The sequence below is a fragment of the Rhipicephalus microplus genome, chromosome 3, assembly GCF_043290135.1.
Source record: "Rhipicephalus microplus isolate Deutch F79 chromosome 3, USDA_Rmic, whole genome shotgun sequence".
Lineage (NCBI taxonomy): Eukaryota > Metazoa > Arthropoda > Arachnida > Ixodida > Ixodidae > Rhipicephalus > Rhipicephalus microplus.
The window spans coordinates 193,790,676-193,811,140 of NC_134702.1; the positions used below are offsets into that span (position 1 = coordinate 193,790,676).

The 20,465-nt window shown below is 45.0% G+C and overlaps 1 protein-coding gene across 1 annotated transcript in view; it reads right to left on the reverse strand.

Annotated features, from left to right (window-relative positions):
• Positions 1-20,465, reverse strand: part of LOC119166031 (endothelin-converting enzyme-like 1) — a 94,419-nt gene that overhangs the window by 36,274 nt on the left and 37,680 nt on the right. Inside the window, exons 9-10 of the mRNA XM_075888191.1 lie at positions 17,588-17,715; positions 3,878-4,115 (exon numbers count right to left, since the gene is read on the reverse strand). Of these exons, the coding sequence (XP_075744306.1) occupies positions 3,878-4,115; positions 17,588-17,715 (366 nt within the window). The remainder of the gene's footprint in view (positions 1-3,877; positions 4,116-17,587; positions 17,716-20,465) is intronic.

Consider the following 20,465-nt stretch of genomic DNA (forward strand, 5'->3'; position numbering starts at 1 on the left):
CGTTGCGATTTGTAGCCCCTCCTATGTGGGTATTGAAGAATCAATCAGAGTTTCTAAATCTTTCGCCGAAGTTACAGGAAGCCACATAAACTGGGGTAAATGCCTCAGCTTCTGGCATGGATATTGGCCTTCAACACCAGAATTTTTTTTCATCCATTAAATGGACAAGAACGCCAGTTAATTATCTCGGAGTACCGCTCGAGTCATACGAAAGTACTGATGAATATTGGACGCAGCAAACGAAAGAAATAAAAGAGAAAGTGAATAGGTGAAATGCAACTTATCTGTCCATGTTTGCTAGGGCTACTGCATGCAAGTGGTTTTTTGTGTCTGAGCTGTGGTATGTGATGCAAGTGCTGTACTGTTCCCGGGTCAATGTGCAAAAATCACATCGGGTGTTTGCAATATTTGTGTGGGGGTCTAACTGGGAAAGGTGCAGTCGCACGAATTCGTTTAGACGGGTGAAGTGTGGAGGCCTTGGGCTAGGACATCTGTTTATCAAGCAGTTAGTAAATAGGTTTTTCTTTTTTCGTGACACAAGAGATCCTTTCCTACTAACAGTGTGTCAAACAAGACTAAGTGGACTGTTGCCCGAGTTTGTTGTGAGCACCCATGTTACCACAGGGGCTGCGCAAGGATACATGAAGGAAGTAGTGGCCAGCGTGCGGCTTTTGTGTGTTTGTTTTTCAACTGACTACCTGTGGTCTGTTGGAAAGAAAAAACTGTACAAAGATTTATGTGACACGATGCTCCCCATCCCATAGTACAGAGCGCTATATACAGCACGCAAGGGTCAGAATGTACTTAAACGAGTTAAAAAAATGCCAGCAGCTTCAAGTGCGAAAACAATCTTTTTCAAATTACACACTGGAACAGTTCCTGTAAGAACCTTCCTAGAGGAGCATGGGTTTTATATGCCTTGGGGATCTCACTGTCTAATCTGTAGGAAACCGGAAACTATCGACCATGTTTTCCTGCACTGTTGGGAAGGAGTTTATTTTGGGACGTATTACAAAGGACAATCAAAAAAGAGTTCTCGTTAGACCCTCATGGAATCAGGTATTTGGCAATAGAGAATGCGGATCGATTACCTTTCGATTTTATCGTGATGACTGCCTTGCACAGTATATGGCGCTCTAGAATGGCTGGATTTCATTGTGACCCAGACAGAAGACCAGCAATAGAGTATGTTAAAAAAGCATCTCAAGATTACTTGAGGTAGCAAGAACAGACGAATGTACCTTTATGGGTATAAAGGGTAGAAGCCCTACTGACCATGAAGGAATTCTAGGACGTGATGTGTTATAGTAATGCTTGACGGGCTTAGTTATTTTTAAGTTTTTTGTATTGTTCGTAGTGAGCTATAATATATTTATCTTAGCAACCCGTTTGTGAAGTTTACCGGAAATAAAGAAAAAAAAGCAAGCTGTGGTGAGTGTGAGTGTTACGTGAACGTTGTGAGCATGTTTGTGTACTGTATTTATTGTTGTGTGCTTTGATGATAATGCAATTAAAGTTACGCTTGCGCAAGGTACGGCTGCTATCACAATTTTTTTCTCGGTCGAAGCAAAAAATTTACTCCCATACTGACCTAAAAGAAATCCCCGATAGATGTAAATAAAAACCCCTCTAGCACCATGCAAAAAATCCCTGCTCATGGGGAGTAAATTTTTTACTCCCTCCGGACGGTGTTCTCAAAACTCCCATCGAGGCGTGCGCTAGAGGACAAGGTCATTTGCTCCCATCTCGGCTTATTTCTGTTTACAGTGTACCAACAAGGTTTACCGAGCAGAAACGAAACCATTTATACGGCGAAACCAGAACGAACAACAGAAAACTGCACCAACATTTAAAACATCTTCAGTTCAGCTATCGCGTAAACCAAGGCTCGGCTAACTTATAGCTGCGGCTAAGGCACGTGGCAAATGTGTTAAGTAGATGTGTTCGTTTCATTGGGATACACAAGACGAGACAAAGGAAACTCGCATCTTTGCGAGCCCGTTTTTGCGAGGTATAGTATGCAAGTATCCAAGAGCTGAGGTATTTGGTATGTATTCAATTTAAAGAGGACACGACGTGCAAACACTACCCAAAACGAAATTCGGGATGCCACAAACGCTGATTAACCACCGAAGGTACGCGCAACGTCAGAAAAGAAGTAAGGTGCGAAAACTTATCCGCGCAAGCCCGTGCAATAGGTGAGCCTATAAATCTGGCACACAGAGGGTGCGCGTGATTCAACCTTTATGCAAACTAATAGGTGGTTGGCCTACGCATGCGCACTGCTAATATCGATACGTCGTTTCCGACAATTGCATCTCCTGATTGTGGTATGGCCAATTGATAATGGTGTTAGCGCATGCATTACTGACTTCCATTAAGTTGAATTCAAAATGCCTAAAATGTTATCTTTCACGTAAATGTTTCCCCATTCAGGTCCAGCGTCTGTTTAATTTAAAAATCGATCATACCAGACTTGAGTACAATTTTCTGTGTCGGGGAAATCTGTGAACGATTAGCGGTCTTTTCTGAAGCTACTACTACTTGACTTTTACGTTGTTATGTTTTTTTGAACGGGAATGTAAGCATGCATTATAGAAAAACTTTGCTGCGCAAGTTGGCTGTTACGGTGGTCTTGTCGATCTGCGTTTCAGCGAAAAAAAAGCTAGTTATAGCATAATTAGCGACAGTTTATCATGCATACAAACAAAGTGCTCACACAACATACCAGCGCGAAGCTATAAGCCTGAGCGGAGCTTTAAGTGTTCTATCTTGCTAAGTTTTGCTAGTAATAACAAGCTTTTGCTTGCAGCACTAAGCACGGTTAGACTTCGTAGACATGCCACATGATCACCTGATACGTGATCTGATTCTTAGAGACAGTACCAGAGTTTGCATGATTTCTGGCGGGAACACATCACAAGACCAAGTGAACGTAGTTAATGGCGAGAAAACGTCATATGAGTGGTTAATGCGATAATTTGCAGACATTTAGCAACGTGATGAGATGTTACGTGACATTTCGTCGCGTAAGAAGAACGACCAGCAGCTCGAAACTTACAGTTTGCAACTCATGCAGAAATCACGCACGGAATGAGCATACACAGCACGAATGCGGACAAACAACTGTCTCAGTTGGACAGTTCAAGCGTGCTGCTCAGACAGTAAGAAAGACGCATGATTGGAACGCACATGTAAGCACAGGACGACCGGGAACAACTGTCACAATTCTTATTACATCGTGCGTGTGCAGCGTGCTCCTTTTTAAAACGTAGCCGCAGCAGCAAGTGACGTTTGTGCTCTCCTGAAAAACGGTTGCGATGTGACAAGCGCGGGCGCAGGAGAGACCATGACCCGTGGGAATGCGCGCTCAAGCAAACGTGAGAGGTGCCCAACGCGAGCCCGTTGCACCATCACATTACTGATGACGGAAACACGGTTAAATTGAGAAGCTGTGATTACTTCCGACGGTGTATTATGTATATAAACAGTTTCCCGTCAGTTCTAGCTTTTTTATATCTCTTCATAAACATTTTATTACGTCATATTCATGACGAAAATATGTCAACGGAGTCATGGTGGATCCCGAAAAAAAAAAACACCTTTGTGTTGAAATAGCCTCCATCGGTTATATCTGAACTACGAGTGCCACAGCTGGTGAAAGTGTGCAACTGAATAATCTGCCCGAGAAGAAAATGAATGTCGCCGACGCCAGAACAGAGAAGAAAATGCAGATAAACCGGAAGCATTTTCCTCAATTTACCCCAAAATCAACTCATCTAATTCAGCTCAGCATTCGCATTAGGCACTACCGCAACCATTGGCAAATTTTCGTGAATACTTCTATAGTGGTGTGGAAGCTGGTAAAAGAAATTACCTTTTCAACGCTGGGCGTGTATAGCTTGTTGAAGACCATTGCGTAAACGTGCAGCAAGACCAGGGGCATCGCCTCTTCCGCCATGTGGAGGCAGACGCGTTGACGGCTGGCTGCCTCGCCGCGGGACTCAAAGCGTCGCCTGAGCCGAAGCCGGGCCGCTTCACTGGCCAACTCCTCGGACAGTAGGGGAGACAGCGCTAACACCACACGGAAGCCCACGTAGTTGAACACCGTGGCACTGATTACGCCAGATAGAGGGAAAATTAGTTGTAAGAAGAGCAGTTTTCGGGAAATTGGGTGAACTAAAATTTTGTGCAAGAGTGCAACCGACTCAAGAAAAAAAAATGAATTGAATCACGTGGCACTGAAGATCCTAACTTAATGATTTATTTTATTAAGATCTAAAAGCCGGGCTAAAATTGTGATCAGACGTAACGCAACATCAATTTTTGTGCATTTTTTTTCTAGTGAGGTGGCATTTCATAACTGTACAAGAAGCCCCAAGGACTTTCTACATCTCATAATGTATCAGCATGGTTGCCTTGAGATTTGCGCAATGATGATGCTGACATTCAGATGAGAAGTAATCATGAAGGCAACCTACAAATTTGAGGCTTTCCATATCATTTAGCACCTGGAGGTACTAAATCAATTAATAAATTTAGGATGTGCTGGTTGCCTTCATGATTACTTTTCATCTGAATATATTTATTATTGTTGTTTACACCTCAAGACAACCAAAAATATAAATTGAACCTTTTCAAAATTGTAAAGTTACATTTCTTGCGATGCAGATTGAACAACTAATTGACGCTTGTCATTTAGTGCAAAGAGCCTATTTAAGACCAGAATACTTATGCAATGACGTGGAAAAAGTTGAGTCGCCTCTCTTGGTATCATCATCAGCAGCAGCATCAGCATCAGTGTAATCATCAACAAAAACAACATCATCATCATCAACATCATCATCAGCAGCCTGACTACGTTCACTGCAAGACAAAGACCTCTCCCGTGTTTCACCAGTTAACACGGTCGTGTGCTTGCTGCTGCCAATTTATACCCGCAAACTTCCTAACATCATCTGCCCACCTAACCTGTCTCCCCCTAACCCGCTTGCCTTCTCTGGGAATTGAGTTAGTTACCCTTAATGACCAGTGATTATCCTGTCTACGCGCTACATGTCCGGCCCATGTCCATTTCCTCTTCTTGATTTTAACTATGATATCCTCAACCCCCGTTTGTTCCCTAATCCACTCTGCTTTCTTCTAGTCTCTTAAGGTTAAACCTACCATTTTTTTTCATTGCTCCCTGCGTCGTCCTAATATTAGGTTGAAGCCTCTTTGTAAGTCTCCAGGTTTCTGCTCCTAAGCTAAGTACCGGCAAGATACAGCTGTTATATATACCTTACTCTTGAGGGATAGTGGCAATCTACCTGTCATACTTTGAGAGTGCTTGCAAAATTTGCTCCACCCAATTCTTATTCTTCTAGTTACTTCAATCTCGTGGTTCGGCTGCACTGTACTTACCTGCCCTAAGTAGACATAGTCTTTTACAACTTGAAGTGCACTATTACCTATCTCGAAGCGCTGCTCTTTTCCGAGGTTGTTGTACATTGCTTTCGTTTTCTGCGGAATAATTTTAAGACCCACCTTTCTGCTCTCCATGTCTAACTCCGTAATCATGAGTTGCAATTCATCCCCTGAGTTACTCAGCAATGCAATGTCATCGGCGAAACGCAGGTTACTAAGGCACTCTACATAAACTCAAATCTCTAACTGTTTCCCTTTTAGGCCTTTGAGAACCTTCTGTAAGCGCGTGGTAAATAGCATTGGGGAGATTGTATCCCCCTGCCCCATACCCTTCTTGATTGGCATTCTGTTGCGTTCTTTATGAAGCAGTATGGTAGCAGTTTATCCCCTGTAAATTTATTTCAGGATGTTTATATATGATTCATCGACGCGCTGATTCCGCAGTGTCTGCATGACTGCTGATATTTCTACTGAATCAAACGCCTTCTCCTGATCTATGCAGTCTATGCACAGTGGTTGTTATATTCTGAGCATTTGTCTATTACCTGATTGATAGTATGAATGTGGTCCATTGTTGACTAACCTGTTCGAAATCCTGCTTGTTCCTTTGGTTGATTGAGTTCTAATGTTTTCATTGATTTATATGTGGGGTTTAACGTCCCAAAACCATTATATGATTATGAGAGATGCTAATTCTAATGTTTTCGTAACTCTGTTAGTGATTAGTTTGTAAATAGCTTGTATACTACGGAGAGCTAGCTGATCGGCTTGTAATTCTCCAAGTCCCTGTCATCTCCTTTCTTATGTATTAAGATAATGTCAGAGTTCTTCAGAGACTCTCGTACTCTTCGCATCAGAAGACACCTCGAAAACAATGGGGCTAGTTTTTTTAACAAAATCTGTCCTCCATCCTTTAGTAGATATGATGTTACCTGATCTTCACCAGTAGTTTTGCCTCTTTGCATGCTCTTCAAAGCTTTTCTGACTTCTTCTATTATTACTGGTGGGATGTCATCTGGTTTACTGCTAGGTCTTATAGTAGTAAGGTCGTGTTTGTCCCTCCTACTGTACAGATCTCTGTAAAACTCCTCCGCTATATTAACTATCCTATCCATATTGGTAGTTATTTTGCTTTTTTTGTTCCTTAGTGCATACATCCGATTTTTTCTATCCCAAGTTTCCTTTTCACTGCTTTGATGCTTCCTCCGTTTTTCAGAGTGAGTTCAATTCACTCCAGGTTATACCTTCTTACATCGGATACCTTACGCTTATTATTCAACTTCGAAAGCGCTGCCAGTTCTATTTAGCTGTTTTACTTGAGACATTCATGCTTTGACGCTTCTTAATGAGGATCTTTGTTTCCTGGAAAAGCTTGCTAGTGTCCTGTCTAATTACCGTGCCTGCAAATTCCACTGCACACTCCATAATAATACTCGTCAGATTATCGTTGATTGTATCTACGCTAAAGTTATTTTCCTCTCTAAGAGTCGAGTACCTGTTCTGAAGCGAGACTGTGAATTCCTGTACTTTCCCTCTCCGTGCTAGCTCATTGAATGGCTTCTTGCGTATCAGTTTTTGTCGTTCCTTCTTCAAGTATACGCGAATTCGAGACCGTACCATCCTATGGTCACTGCATCGTACCTTGCCAACCACTTGCACATCCTGCACGATGCCTGGGTGTCCACTTATTATAAAGTCTATTTCTTTCTTATTTTCGCCATTAGGGCTCCTCCATGTCCACTTGCGGTATCCTTGTTTTCGGTCGAAAGTATTCAAATCCGTAAATTATTGCGTTCTGCGAATTCTACTAGTAGCTCTCCTCTGGCGTTTCTAGTACCGATGCCATATTCTCCTACTGCCTTGTCTCCAGCCTGCTTCTTCTCTACCATTGCATTAAAGTCTCCCACCAGTGTAGTATACTGTGTCTTCACCTAACTCATTGCCGATTCCACGTCTTTATAGAAGATTTCAACTCAAGCGTCATCACGGCTGGATGTTGGCGCGTAAGCCTGTACCACCTTCATCTTGTATCTCTTGTTGAGTTTATTTACGATACCTACCACCTTTTCATTATTGATATATTATTCTTCTATGTTGCCAGCTATGTTTCTGTGAATGAGAAACTCTACTCCCACTTCTCTTCTGTCAGCCAAACCCCGATAGCAAAGGATGTGCCATTCTGTAGTACCATATAGGCATCATCTGTCCTCCTAACCTCACTGAGCCCTATTATATCCCATTTAACACCCTCTATTTCCTCGAATAGTACAGCTAGACGGGCCTCACTAGATAGGGTTCTAGCGTTAAACGTTGCCAAGTTCAGGTTCCAATGGCGGCCTGTCTGGATCCAGAGATTCTTAGCACCCTCTGCTGCGTTGTAGATCTGACCGCCGCCATGGTCAGTTGCGCCATGGTCAGTTGAACTGAGGGCCGTGAGTTAACTGACGTATGCATATGGGAGGTAGTGGCCAGATACTGCACTACGGCGGTCAATCCTTCTCTGGTGAGGGAGTGTGTTACCGGCGGTGGTCGCCAGTGAGGCCGCACCCCAGGCCTCTTAATGCAGTTCTATCACCACGCGGATTTTTTTATCCAGTTGGGAACTTCGTGGCACTGAAATTCGAACCACGGACCTTTTGCATGCGAGGCAGATGCTCTAATCACTACGTCATCACCGCTCCCTTAATATAAGCACTCATAAAAGGAAAGCGCCAGCCCTTTCAACTAAGAGTGCATCTCCGCTTGAAGCACGTGAAGTGGCGCCTTTACTTGCTCAAGCATGCAGTGCAGAGAAGCGCACTCGCATGCTGTAAAAACGGAGTCTTTTGCAGTATTTGTTGATAAAAAATACTGTTATAATCATCTTCAATACAGGAAATCTGCGGCCCCGAGACACATAGGAAAACCGTACACTACCCCACCTTGCTTGCCGCTTTCGGATTTTCAAAAAAGCAAACCACGGTTTTTTTGGGGGGAGCGATGTTTCATATGCCGTGGGCCATGCGTCCGCGATGTATGTAGTAGTAGCAGTGGTAGTAGTAGTAGTAGTAGTAGTAGTAGCGTAGTGGTAGGTAGCCACCTGTCGTTTAGACCTTGGAATGTTCGCTTAATGGCGGTACTTCTCGATAATGAATATATCCTGAAAAGGTGCGAGGTGGTGGCATTTAAAGTGTTTACTAGATTGACGGAAGGACCGATCCACAGACAGATGCACGGGCGAACGCAGGGACAGGCGCACGCACGGACGCACGGGTGGACGGATGGATAGGCGCAAAGACGGACGACAGCAAGAACGAGCAGACAGATGGAAGCGCGGACAAACGGATGACGCGTCGTCCAACTCGTCATCATTCATTCCGTGGATATGCTGCTATTTTTTTAGTGGTAATATCCGACCAATTTCTGGCTCCAAGCACTCGAGTGAATACACTGCCACTGCTGCAGGTGCGTCTACTTCTATTGGCCTCGAGGACATACCGGTGAGCCATTTACGTGATGACGTCCCTCATAAGACTCTGGGTTGACATTGTCTGCTAGAACACCGTATTCCCTGCGCTTTTCCTGTGGACACCGTGCGCGCTCCCCTTTGTTTTGAAGCTCAGTGCTTAAAGATCGGTAAAACCTGATTATGCGGACAAGCAAACTACGAATCGGTGCTCCCGGTGGCACTCTCGTCTCTATTTTGCATCGTAAAATCTCGACTGAGAAACGGTGCAGCCATTGGGGATGATGCAAGTGATCGCAAAGGCAAAGCTGCCGTATTCTATAACTACGCATTCTATCTGTGACGTCAAAACGATCGCAGCGCTGGCCTGTCTAGTAAAGGCCCTCGTGGCCAATAGCTCCGGCATACGGATGGACCTACACAAAACAGCTGCTTGAAAGCATGCCATTTTTTTCGTAATCTGCTTTTATGGTTAAAGTCTACGAAATAAAAAGCTGAATAAACAGATAGTAGGATGCATTGCTTTCAATGGCTAACGAGCAGTACGTATAAAGAAGTGTCGAAGGTGGCGGCTGCTGCTGTAGAACAAATGTGAAGTGCTTGGGTAGCACTTGATATAATTTGTACCCGCTTTTGCGTTTCCGCTATCTTTGTGCAGTCCCATAGTCAGACAGAACTTAAGAGGACAGGAGAGGACCCGCCCAGACGACCGAAGTGCAGCTGCCGATTTGTTCCGCGACTAGAGATATAGTCCCGCTCTAAAAACTGTGACTGCCTCTAAAACGCGTATATGTAGGTATTGTAGTGACAAATACGGGTTCTGTTAAAGAAACGATGATGAAGACGTTTGTTGTGACGGAGGCTCATGCTGCTGCAGCTGCTGCAGCTGCTGCTGAAACCGCTGACTGCTGTCTCGCTGCAGTTAGGCCCATTAAACGGTTGCTTCACCCCGGCATGGCGTCTAACAGTATTCTTACATTTGGTGCAGAGTGCTGGTTGTCTCAAACTGGAACTCCGTTCCCAGACTCTCCCTCAACCCCCCGCCTCGCCAATGCCGGACGACATGACCCAGTCACCTGCAGTCATAATCCAATCTGTCACATGTTCCGGAATTCCACGACAGCGAGATACAGTGATTTTCAACGCGACCGACGTCCAAGACGCCGAAGACTGGCTGTTCATTATGAAGTGGTAAGCGCCCACAATAAAGGGATGACACAGACAAGCTCGTTTACTTTCATTTCTATCTCGTAGGTGTGGCAGAACTGTGTTTTAACAACCACAAAGCGGAAATACCCTCTTGGTCAACCTTCAAGACACGCTTTGCAGAAGTCTTTGGCCGACCCGCTGTTCGCAAGCTGCGTGCTGAACCGCGCTCGCTCTTCCGCGCACAGCGCACTGGCGAGACTTTTACCTCGTATATTGAGGATGTTCTGGACCTCTGCGGTCATATCGATTCTGACATGTCTGACACTGACGAAATACGGCTTATCATGGAGGTATCGATGACGACGCCTTTCAAACGCTCATTGCGAAAAACCCGCAAACCGTCGCTCAGCTTATTCAGCACTGTCAGAGTTTCGACGAGCTGCGGAGAGAGCGCCAAACGTCCAAACCTCGACACGACTTTTACATCTGCGTTAACCATCAGCACTATTTCCTCCGAACAAAGCACGTTAATGCAGCAAATCCAGCAGTTCGTCCGAGAAGAAGTGTCATGCCAATTGTCCCCTGTGCCATACGTCCCGACCAGTGCACGCACGCTGACCCCAACGCTTCGCAAGGCAATCGAAGAGCACGTTTCTGACGCCCTATCTCCCACATACCAATATTGGACTATCTCCACCCCTCTCACTTACGCTGAGGCCACCAGATGATCGCTGACGATGTGTAAACTGCCCCTGTGTGAAGCGCCGACGTCTGTAAGACCTTCTTTCAAGCCGCTATCTTCCTGAGTCACCCTGGCCGCAGACACTCACATCCCTGCTCTTTCCTGTGTTTTTGTACCACTATTCTGCGACGACACACACTCTGTCACCGCCCTCTTTGTCCTCTCCGACGCCTTCGGCTCTCGCAAAGGCTTCCTTCACCCGTTCGCAGATGTCACCATGGAAAACTCACGGGGCTCCATTTATATAATGAACTCACTTCCTTCCCCAGCCATATTATTCCGTGACGAAGTCCTCGGTCACCTTCAATAAATTCATTCTGTTTCATTTAGCCACCTACCTGATGACTTGCCCCCATCTCACTTAAACACCATTACCTCTTATACGGCTCCCACTTGACCCCAAGCTTCCTGCTGCTCAGCGCACCCAACTCCTGGCTCTACTCGATCGCTTTAAGATGTCATTTGACCATAGCGAACCTTCTTTTGGTCACACATCTGCCATCGTTCACAAAATCGACACCGGTAGCCATGCACCTTTGCGCCAGCGCCCATATCGAGTTTCTCACGCCGAACGCCGTGTCATTGATCATCAGGTGGACGATATGCTTCGACGAAGCGTAACACAACCTTCAAACAGCCCTTGGGCCTCTGCAGTTGTACTGGTAAAAAAAAGAATGGCAGCACCAGATTTTGCATTGATTACAGGCGTCTGAATAAGATCACGAGAAAAGATGTTTATCCGCTGTCCAGAATCGATGACGCCCTCGATTGCCTGCAAGAAGCAGAGTTCTGTTCTTCTTTAGACATTGGATCCGGCTACTGGCAGGTCCCTATGAATGAAGCCGACCGCTCTAAGACTGCGTTTGTAACGCCTGATGGATTATACGAGTTTAACTTCGTGCCATTCGGCCTTTGTATTGCGCCTGGCACGTTCGAGCATCTCAGGGACAGCATCCTTACAAGCTCTAAATGAAACACATGCCTGTGATAGTTGGATGACGTCGTCATTTTCTCGAAGTACTTCGACTCCCACCCCAGCCGCCTCGCAAACGTCCTTACTCGTCTTTCGGACGCTGGACTGCAGATGAATTTCAAGAAATGCCACTTCGCTGCCCGCCAGCTTACCATCTTAGGGCATGTTGTTAGCAAGCATAATGTCCATTCTGATACAGCTAAGGTTTACGCTGTTACCGACTTACCCAGGCCGGCTACACTAAAAGAACTCCGTAGCTTCATCGGCCTCTTATTATACTTTCACCGTTTTGTGCGCAATTTTGCCACCATAATCGCACCCCTGACGCGGCTACTTGCTGACAACCAAGGGGTCTCGACGTGGTTCCCAGCATGCGACGAATCATTCGCCTTTTTAAGCCATCTTCCGACATCACCACCTATCCTACGCCACATTGATCTAGACGCTCCAACCGAAACCCATACGGACGCTAGTGGAGTAGGCCTCAGTGCTATTCTTGCTCTGCGTAAATCTGGCTTCGATGAGTATGTTGTATACCACGCTAGTTGCACCCTCACTAAAGCGGAAAACAACTATTAGGTCTCCGAGAATGAATGCCTTGCCATTGTTTGGGCAATCACAAAATTCCGACCTTACGTATATGGCCGCCCATTAGACGTCGTGACTGATCACCACGAATTGTGTTGGTTGTCGTCATTAAAAGACCGACCAGGTCTCCTAGCTCGCTGGGCCCTAGGTCTCCAAGATTATAACATTCGTGTAATTAATCGGTCAGGCCGCAAGCATTCAAATGTCGACGCTCTTTCTCGCTCGCCACTTCCCCACGATTATGTTACAGCGTCTGTTTGCAGCTGCGAATGTTCTTTACTTGAACATGCCGACATGTCCGCTGAGCAACGCCAGGATCCACGTATAGCGTCTCTCTTAGAGTACCTGACCCAGTCGTCTTCACGTACCAACAAGCGTTTACTTCGACGAACTACTCGCCCTTTTATCATCCGTGACGGTCTTCTGTACCGGCGAAACCACCTATCTGATTGCCGCAAATGGTTACTGGTAATCCTTCGCCACCTACGTTACGACGTCTGTGCCTCCTTCCACGCGGATCTGCAATGCGCCCAAGCCGGTGTAGGGATGACGTATGCTCGCCTACGAATTTGATATTACTTGCGCGGAATGTACCTTTTTGTTAGGCAGTACGTCCGTTCATGTTCCTTGTGCCAACGCCGGAAGAGCTCCTCTCCCACAACCACAGGGCCACTCCATCCACTGCCTTGTCCTTCTCAGCTTTTCAGCCGCATCAGAATCGACTTGTATGGTCCCCTACCATACACGCCAAATTGAAACCGCTGGGTCATCGTCGCCGTGGACCACCTTACGCGCTACGCCAAAACTTCGGCGCTTCCCGAGGCCACTGCGCATGAAGTCGGCCTGTTCATTCTGCACAACCTCGTCCTTCGGCATGGTGCACCCCGCAAGCTTCTCAGTGACCGTGGGCGTTCCTTCTTGTCGGAAGCTGTAGAAGCCCTCCTACGCGAATGCAACATCGTGCACCGAACAACCCCTGCATACCATCCCAAATAAACGGGATGACCAAGCGATTTAATCGCACGCTGGGTGACATGCTCTCCATGTATGTTTCTCATGACCTTACAAACTGGGACCGCATACTGTCATTTGTCACTTACGCTTACAACAGCGCAATTCAATCGACAACTGGATTCTTACCGTTCTTCCTTCTTTATGATCGAAAACCTTCATCGTTCTTGGACACTATCCTTCTGTACTGCCCAGACCCTTCAGAACTGACAACTTTAGCCGAAGCCGCCACATATGCCCAAGAATGTCGACAGGTCGCATGTTCGCTCACTACGCACGATCAGGCTCACCAGAAGCACTCTTATGATCGACGCTCATCCCCTTCGTCATACGTGCCTGGAACAATCGTGTGGCTCCGCGTGCCATCGTCTGCCCCAAGCATTTGCTCAAAGTTCATACCCAAGTATGACGGTCCGTGCCAGATCCTGCGCCAGGCATCACTAGTCAACATGGTTGAATCTATTCAGCTACCTACAGATCAACGGCGCCGCGGGCGCGAGACTGTGCACGTCGATCGTATAAAACTTCACTACGACTCACCAGTCCTGTCTGTGCCATAAGTCGCCTGGATGGCTCCTTTTGCACCGGGGAGTCAATGTAGTGACAAATACGGGCTCTGCTAAAGAAACGATGAAAAAGACGTTTGTGTTGGAGGAGGCTCGTGCTGCGGCAGCTGCTTCTGAAACCACTGGCTGCTGTCTCGCTGCTGTTAGGCCCATTAAATGGTTCCTTCACCCTGGCGTGGCGTCTAACAGTATTCTTACAGTATAAATAAAATTTGTGAATTGTGACGAGTGCTTTGGTAAAAGTGTAATGATGGAAATGCTACAGTGCATGCCGGATCGCACATGCCGCAAATCCCTCACACATCATGCTCGACTTGAGAAGTGGCATAGAAACGAATTTGAATGCTGACATGTCTGAATTGACACACAATTATTCCCTGATTATTGTTGGTAAGCTATAAATGCTCATTCGGGCAGCTAGATGCTAAGCTATCTTATCAAACTGCTGCCAGCGGTCGGTCGTTTGCGCGCTCAGCTGTAAACAACGAAGACAGCATTCTCCCCGTTGTAAGAGACACCGGCCCTTCCGGCTTATGACGTCACCTGTAGTGTGCGCCTATTGGTAGACGCTCGTGTGCATCCGTCTTTGAGGGAAAAATGTCGCTGCCTTGTAAAGTCTTATCCCACTATAGTGAGGATATATTTTAACAGCATTGACAGCGTTCTCTGAGGTCGTTCCTTCAGTTCCGTTGTGACTGGAATGCGTATTGCGTGCATGCTTGGTGTTTCTTACTTATGTGTGCCTGTTGAAAGAAAACAATGCTTTTCATTATAAGGTAGTCGTAGTCGCGTCCACATATCCCGAAGGTTGGCGGTGCTGTCACTCCGTTCACTTTTTGGCTCTGTTTCACTCTGTTCACTTTGTCAATATTTAGGCTTCGACATTTATACATGACGACATAAGGATCTATTATTGCAATTCTTTATTTGACATCCGCACTATGTTTGAAAGAGCAGCGCCGTCTGGTGGTTACTACGCGGTGAGAGAAATAAAGAAAGAGAGATGCTAGCTTGAGACGTCACAGTTTACTAGGCAAAACGAATATCGATGAATTAGTCTCCCCGCAATGCGATGACTTGAAAAATGAAGGAGCTTACTTAAGACAAAACAGTCTAGTTGGCTAGGCTTGAACACGGCCTCGCATAGTGGAGAGCGTGTATCTTTTCCAACAGCACAACTTTTTTTCTTTGCTTGTATGGATTAGCAGCTTTTAGAGAAGTGGAGTAACAATGGTCTCCTGAAGCTTCCATGGTGTCATGCCACCACGTTGTATCCTCAACGCATTGCCCACTTCAAGGCTCTTTTCAAGCATAAGCAAAAAGAAAAAAAAAGATTATTGCCTTATTACCGTACAATATAACATTAATATAGTCAGGCAAATACATTTTACAGTACAGGACCTAAACACAAGCTGTGTGGTTGCAGGCTACAAGCAATCATGCTTGATTAATTACTCGACCTTTAGTAACCAATAAAACGCCTGACCACAGCACAAAATGCTCTTACTTGCTAACAACGTTCACGTTCTTGCTGCGTCCTTGTAATACGCTCTCCAAACTTCGCTTCGGCTGCTGCAGCTGAACAAGCATCATTGTTCATCATCATCATCAGCATGATCAGCATCATCAGCCTCACCACCCATTTCAGGGCAAAGACTTCTCCCATGAACCGCCAATCAACCCAGTCCTGTGCTTTCTGCCATTCTGTTAAAGCTGCGAACTTTTTAATCTCATCGGCGCCTTTAACTCACTCTCTCCCTCTGCCTAATGCGTTTGCCTTCTCTAGCGATCAAGTGAGTTACCCTAAATGACCAGCGGTTGTCCTGCCTACGCGTTACGTGCCCGGCCCATGTCCATTTCTTGTTCTTAACTTCCACTATGATATCCTTAACCCCGATTTGCTTCCTGACCCATTTTACTCTCCTCTCGTCTCTTAAATTTTCACCTATCATTTTTCTTTCCATCGCTGGCTGCGTCATCTTCAATTTAGGCTGAACGATCTTTGTAAGCCTCCAAGTTTCTGCTCCGTAGATAAGTACCGGCAAGATGAAGCTGTTATATGCCATTCACTTGAGGTTTAGTGGTAGAATACCATTAGTGATTTGAGAATGCATGCCGATTTTCATCCACCCCATCCTTATTTTCCTAGTTATTTCACTCTCATGTAATGGCTACCCGGTTACTACATGCCCTAAGTAGACATATTCCTTTACAACTTTCAGCATCTTGTCACCTATCGCAAAGCACTGTTTTCTGCCAAGACACATTCAGTTTTATGCATGATAATTTTCACACCTACTCTTCTGCTTTCCATGTCCAGTTCAGCAAATATGAGCTGTGGTTCATCCCCTCTGTTCCTCATCAAGACGATCTCATCAGCGAATCACAGCTTACTAAGATACCCTCTATAACTCTTATTCCTAACTCTTCCCAAACTAGGGCCCTGAAAACCTCATGAAAGCACGCGGTGAATAGTAAAGCAGAGATGCTGTCTTCCTGTCTCACATATTATTGGGATTCTGTCACTTTCTTCGTGGAGAACTATGTTGGCTGCGGCTCCAATGCATATTTCTTTCAGTATGTTTATTTAGCGTTCGTCGATGCCCTGATTTCGTATACTGCCTGCATCACAGCTGATGCCTCGGCTGAGTTGAACGGCCTATTGCAATCTATGAACGCTGTGTATACATAAGGGTTGGTTGCAGTCCAGGCATTTGTTTATCACCTGATAGTATGAATATGGTCATTTGAGGAGTATCCAGTACGAAATCCTGCTTGGTCCATTGGTTGACTAAACTCTTAAATCGCCCTAATCTATTAGCTGTTATTTTTATCTATTCTTTGTAGAGAACTGACTTAAGCTGATCGGTCAGTAATTTGTCATGACCTTGACGTCTCCTATCTTACGGATTAAGATAATGTTGGCGTTATTACAAGAATGTGGTACCCTTTCTGCCAAGAGACACTTCGTATTTAAAGTGGCCAGGTTTTCTAACATAAAATTTTTCACCATCTGCCATATGAACAACACAAATTGGATTTTTGTCTTGTAACGATTCTTGTCACCCTCGTTTCAACTCCGCTTTCTGTTCATTAAAAATCAACATCATAACTCGAATTTTCATATACCACTGTCAGAGCAATATTGTGACAGCAATAATTGTCACGGAATGCGGAGTTAGTTCTTGAGGTGCACTGTTTGTTGCTTCATATTTGCCGAAATGTAATGCTAACATATTTACTGGCATCAATATTTTTAGACCAAACGTAATAATAGAACAAATATAATATTCGACAATATCCAACAAGAGTGACACTTCAGGAAAGTAAACAGGTAGAAATATTTCTTTTACGTGCCAAACACAAAATATTCTCACAAATACAACATAACGCTGATACCGTGATGGGACTCTAAGATGTAAAGAAAGCTACTTTGACATCGGGCTATGTTTCCTGTGCCTACATTGGCATTTTTAGACACCACAACGTGGGTGTGGAATAGTCTATACTGCACTTTCTGGCCACCTATACGAAAACACAACCAAAAATCTATGAAAAACTGCAAAGAATAAAAGAACTATACACTTTAGCTCACTTGAGTATGATTGTACGCACCACCTGATCCTGGATTGTGGCTGGCATATTTAAGTGAACATGTGTGAACTTATACGTCAAATGGGGCAGAGTTGCACAGATTTAATACTCACCTTGATACAGTGTTGAGAATGCGTGACATGTGGCCGACGTAGAAAGGCGTCTTGACTCGAATGTAGTCTCTGTCGCTGACCTTGGTGACTCCATCGAAAATGGTGTTGAAAAACTTTGCCCAATGCCACTGAGAGACCGATTGCAGCCATGTTAGAATGTTGCAAGGTGTCTTTTTAATTCATGTCATTAATGAAAACATGAGGAAAACCAATGGTACTTGGAAACTATAGAAAATTCTTTGCCTTGATATGCTGGGTTCGTAATACATTTGAAGTACAGTGAAACCCACATATATTTAACTAGCAAGAGATAGAGAGATAAAGAAGGATTTACGCCGATGTATCGGATTTTATATACAACCTTTGATAAAGTTGCTGTATATGAAGTAATTTTGGCGTGCAAGATGGCTTCGCGGAACCACCTAATGATTCTGTAGAATAGAAGCCCTCATGGCGTATAACATTTTTTTTTCATTTTGTATATTGTCGTGATTTGTAGTTGGGGATGCTGGCTTATATCTGGAGGTGGAATAAAAGGAGCAAATATTATATTGGTGTCATTAGCACCTCGAAATAGTCACAGCAACCATGCATACTCGTAGAGCGCGTTAAACGGCTAAATTGTCTTGGCCCAAACGTCGGCTTTATTTTTCAATGTCTTGGACACCACTCACACGGCTGTTGGCCAGCCGCAGTTGTCTAGTGGCTAAAGTACTCGGCTGCTGACCCGCAGATCGCGGGATCGAATCCCGGCTGAGGCGGCTACATTTCCGATGGAGGCGGAAATGTTGTAGGTCCGTGTGCTCAGATTTTGGTGCACGCTAAAAAAACCCAGATGGTCAAAATTTCCGGAGCCTTCCACAACGGCGTTTCTCATAATCATAGGGTGGTTTCGGGAATTTAAACCGCACATATAAAAACCAGTTACATGGCTGTCTAACATTCCGTCATATCACCGTCACGTTACGAAAACGAATTGGAGGGGGGATGGACCAGTTACAAATAGGCAACAATGACAATAACGTCAAGAGTAGCCCGCTTTTGTGCAGTGTGGACTGATTGATCCCGTGGTCGCCGAAACACAAAGAAATAAAACGAGCATTTGGGTCAAACAAGTACTCTTTGTATGTAGTGAAATGATTGCGTCCACAAAGAATAAAATTTTCATCAGTAGAATAGTGCACCGCGAACAGGAAGTCGATATCATTGCATTGCATCAAATTCAAGGAAAATATTTTTACAAGTCTAGTTGCCTTGAGAACCTCACAGGAGATTTTGTGATGATGAGTGGCTTTATGTTGCTGTTGTGGCTCTGCAAGCAGGCAAAGTGATGAATCACAAAGCTTGGCGACGAAGAAATAAGTGGTGATATAACATGTGTAGTTGTAGCACTCAGTTGTAGCACTTCATGTAGGGGTGGGGTTCCGTCATCACGCCAGCGAAAGAAACATAGAAAACCTTTCTACGTCGTCTTCACCCCGTTTTCAAAAAAATAACGACTAAAATATCCTCTCCCCCGACAAAAACTGGTGTCACTACGGTGACGCGATGGAGCCTTCGATGGCCGTATGAATGAGGCATTACTGGGCGTAGTTCCTCAGATGCTGTAGCGCAGTGGAAACGTAACAGTTCTTTTACTCAAGTTCGAGTGCAATAATTTATTATCGCACAATACGCAAAAAAGTAGCAGGTTCTTCCGCTTAGTGGCATCTAACGCGTTGATGAACGAGCGTAGATGCAAACGGTAAACACATGCGGGCCAGTGATGACGAAGAATCATGTGGGCGCAAAGCGCATAACGACTAGCGACCGTTCCTACTCACTCCACGTAGCGTTCTGATAACAACAACGCTCACTTTCGAAAGTGAATATGACAAAGTCATCTTCCTTGGCGAATGCTTGTTAAGAAGATCTAACTTCTTGATATGCTTCCCGCCGGCCGGCGTTCTATGTGTAGAGTATTAAGGCTATGCTCAATCGATTTACTTGATTGATTTGTGGGGTTTAACGTCTCAAAGCCACTACAAGATTATGAAAGACGCCGTAGTGAAGGGCTGCAAAACTTTGGACCACCTGGGGATCTTTAGCATGCACCCGAAATCTGAGGACACGGGCCTACAGCATTTTCGCCTCCATGGAAAACTCAGCCCCATCCTGTGACCTGCGCGTCAACAGCATGTTCGTTCAATCTAGCCCCAAGTTTTCCTATGCAATCACTGCCGAAGGCAGGCCCTTCTTCTGAAATGCTGGAAGAAACAAACAATTTCGCACGTTGCTCTGTGGTTTCTCAACGCAGATATATATATATATATAGGAGAGAAAAAAGTGTATATTTGAGGGCTCATTTGTCCGTGGTTTGGACGCCAAATTATTGCAATCTAACAGACAATACTTGTCTGGTAAATTTCATATATATATATATATATATATATATATATATATATCACGATTGAGGGCAAAGAATATAGGCGCTCAGCTTTATACTTTCTTAAAGAAGGTAGACTCCTTCTTTAAGAGAGGTAGACTCTTTAAAGAGGTAGACTCCCCTCTCCCCGCGCCATCCCCCTTCAACTTTCTTTCTTTTTCTCGACCTTTCTTGCTTTTTCTTTCCTTCTTTTCCTTTTATTTATTTCTCCCTGTCCTTTTTTCCTTGTTTTTTCCTTTTCCGACGATCACCTTTAACATGTCCGTGTGCACATACTTCTATCCACTAGCGTAATGTGCCCGACCAGACGGCGCCGCATGGCTCCGGTGTGGGGGAAAAGGCGCTTTTTAAAAAGTTTAAGCCTTTAACTACTCAGTGCCTCGTGTATGGCTTGTCCTTGAAAGAGGGGTGCCGCGAATCGCTGCAGAAGCGGGCAAGCGGGCGTAATGTCAA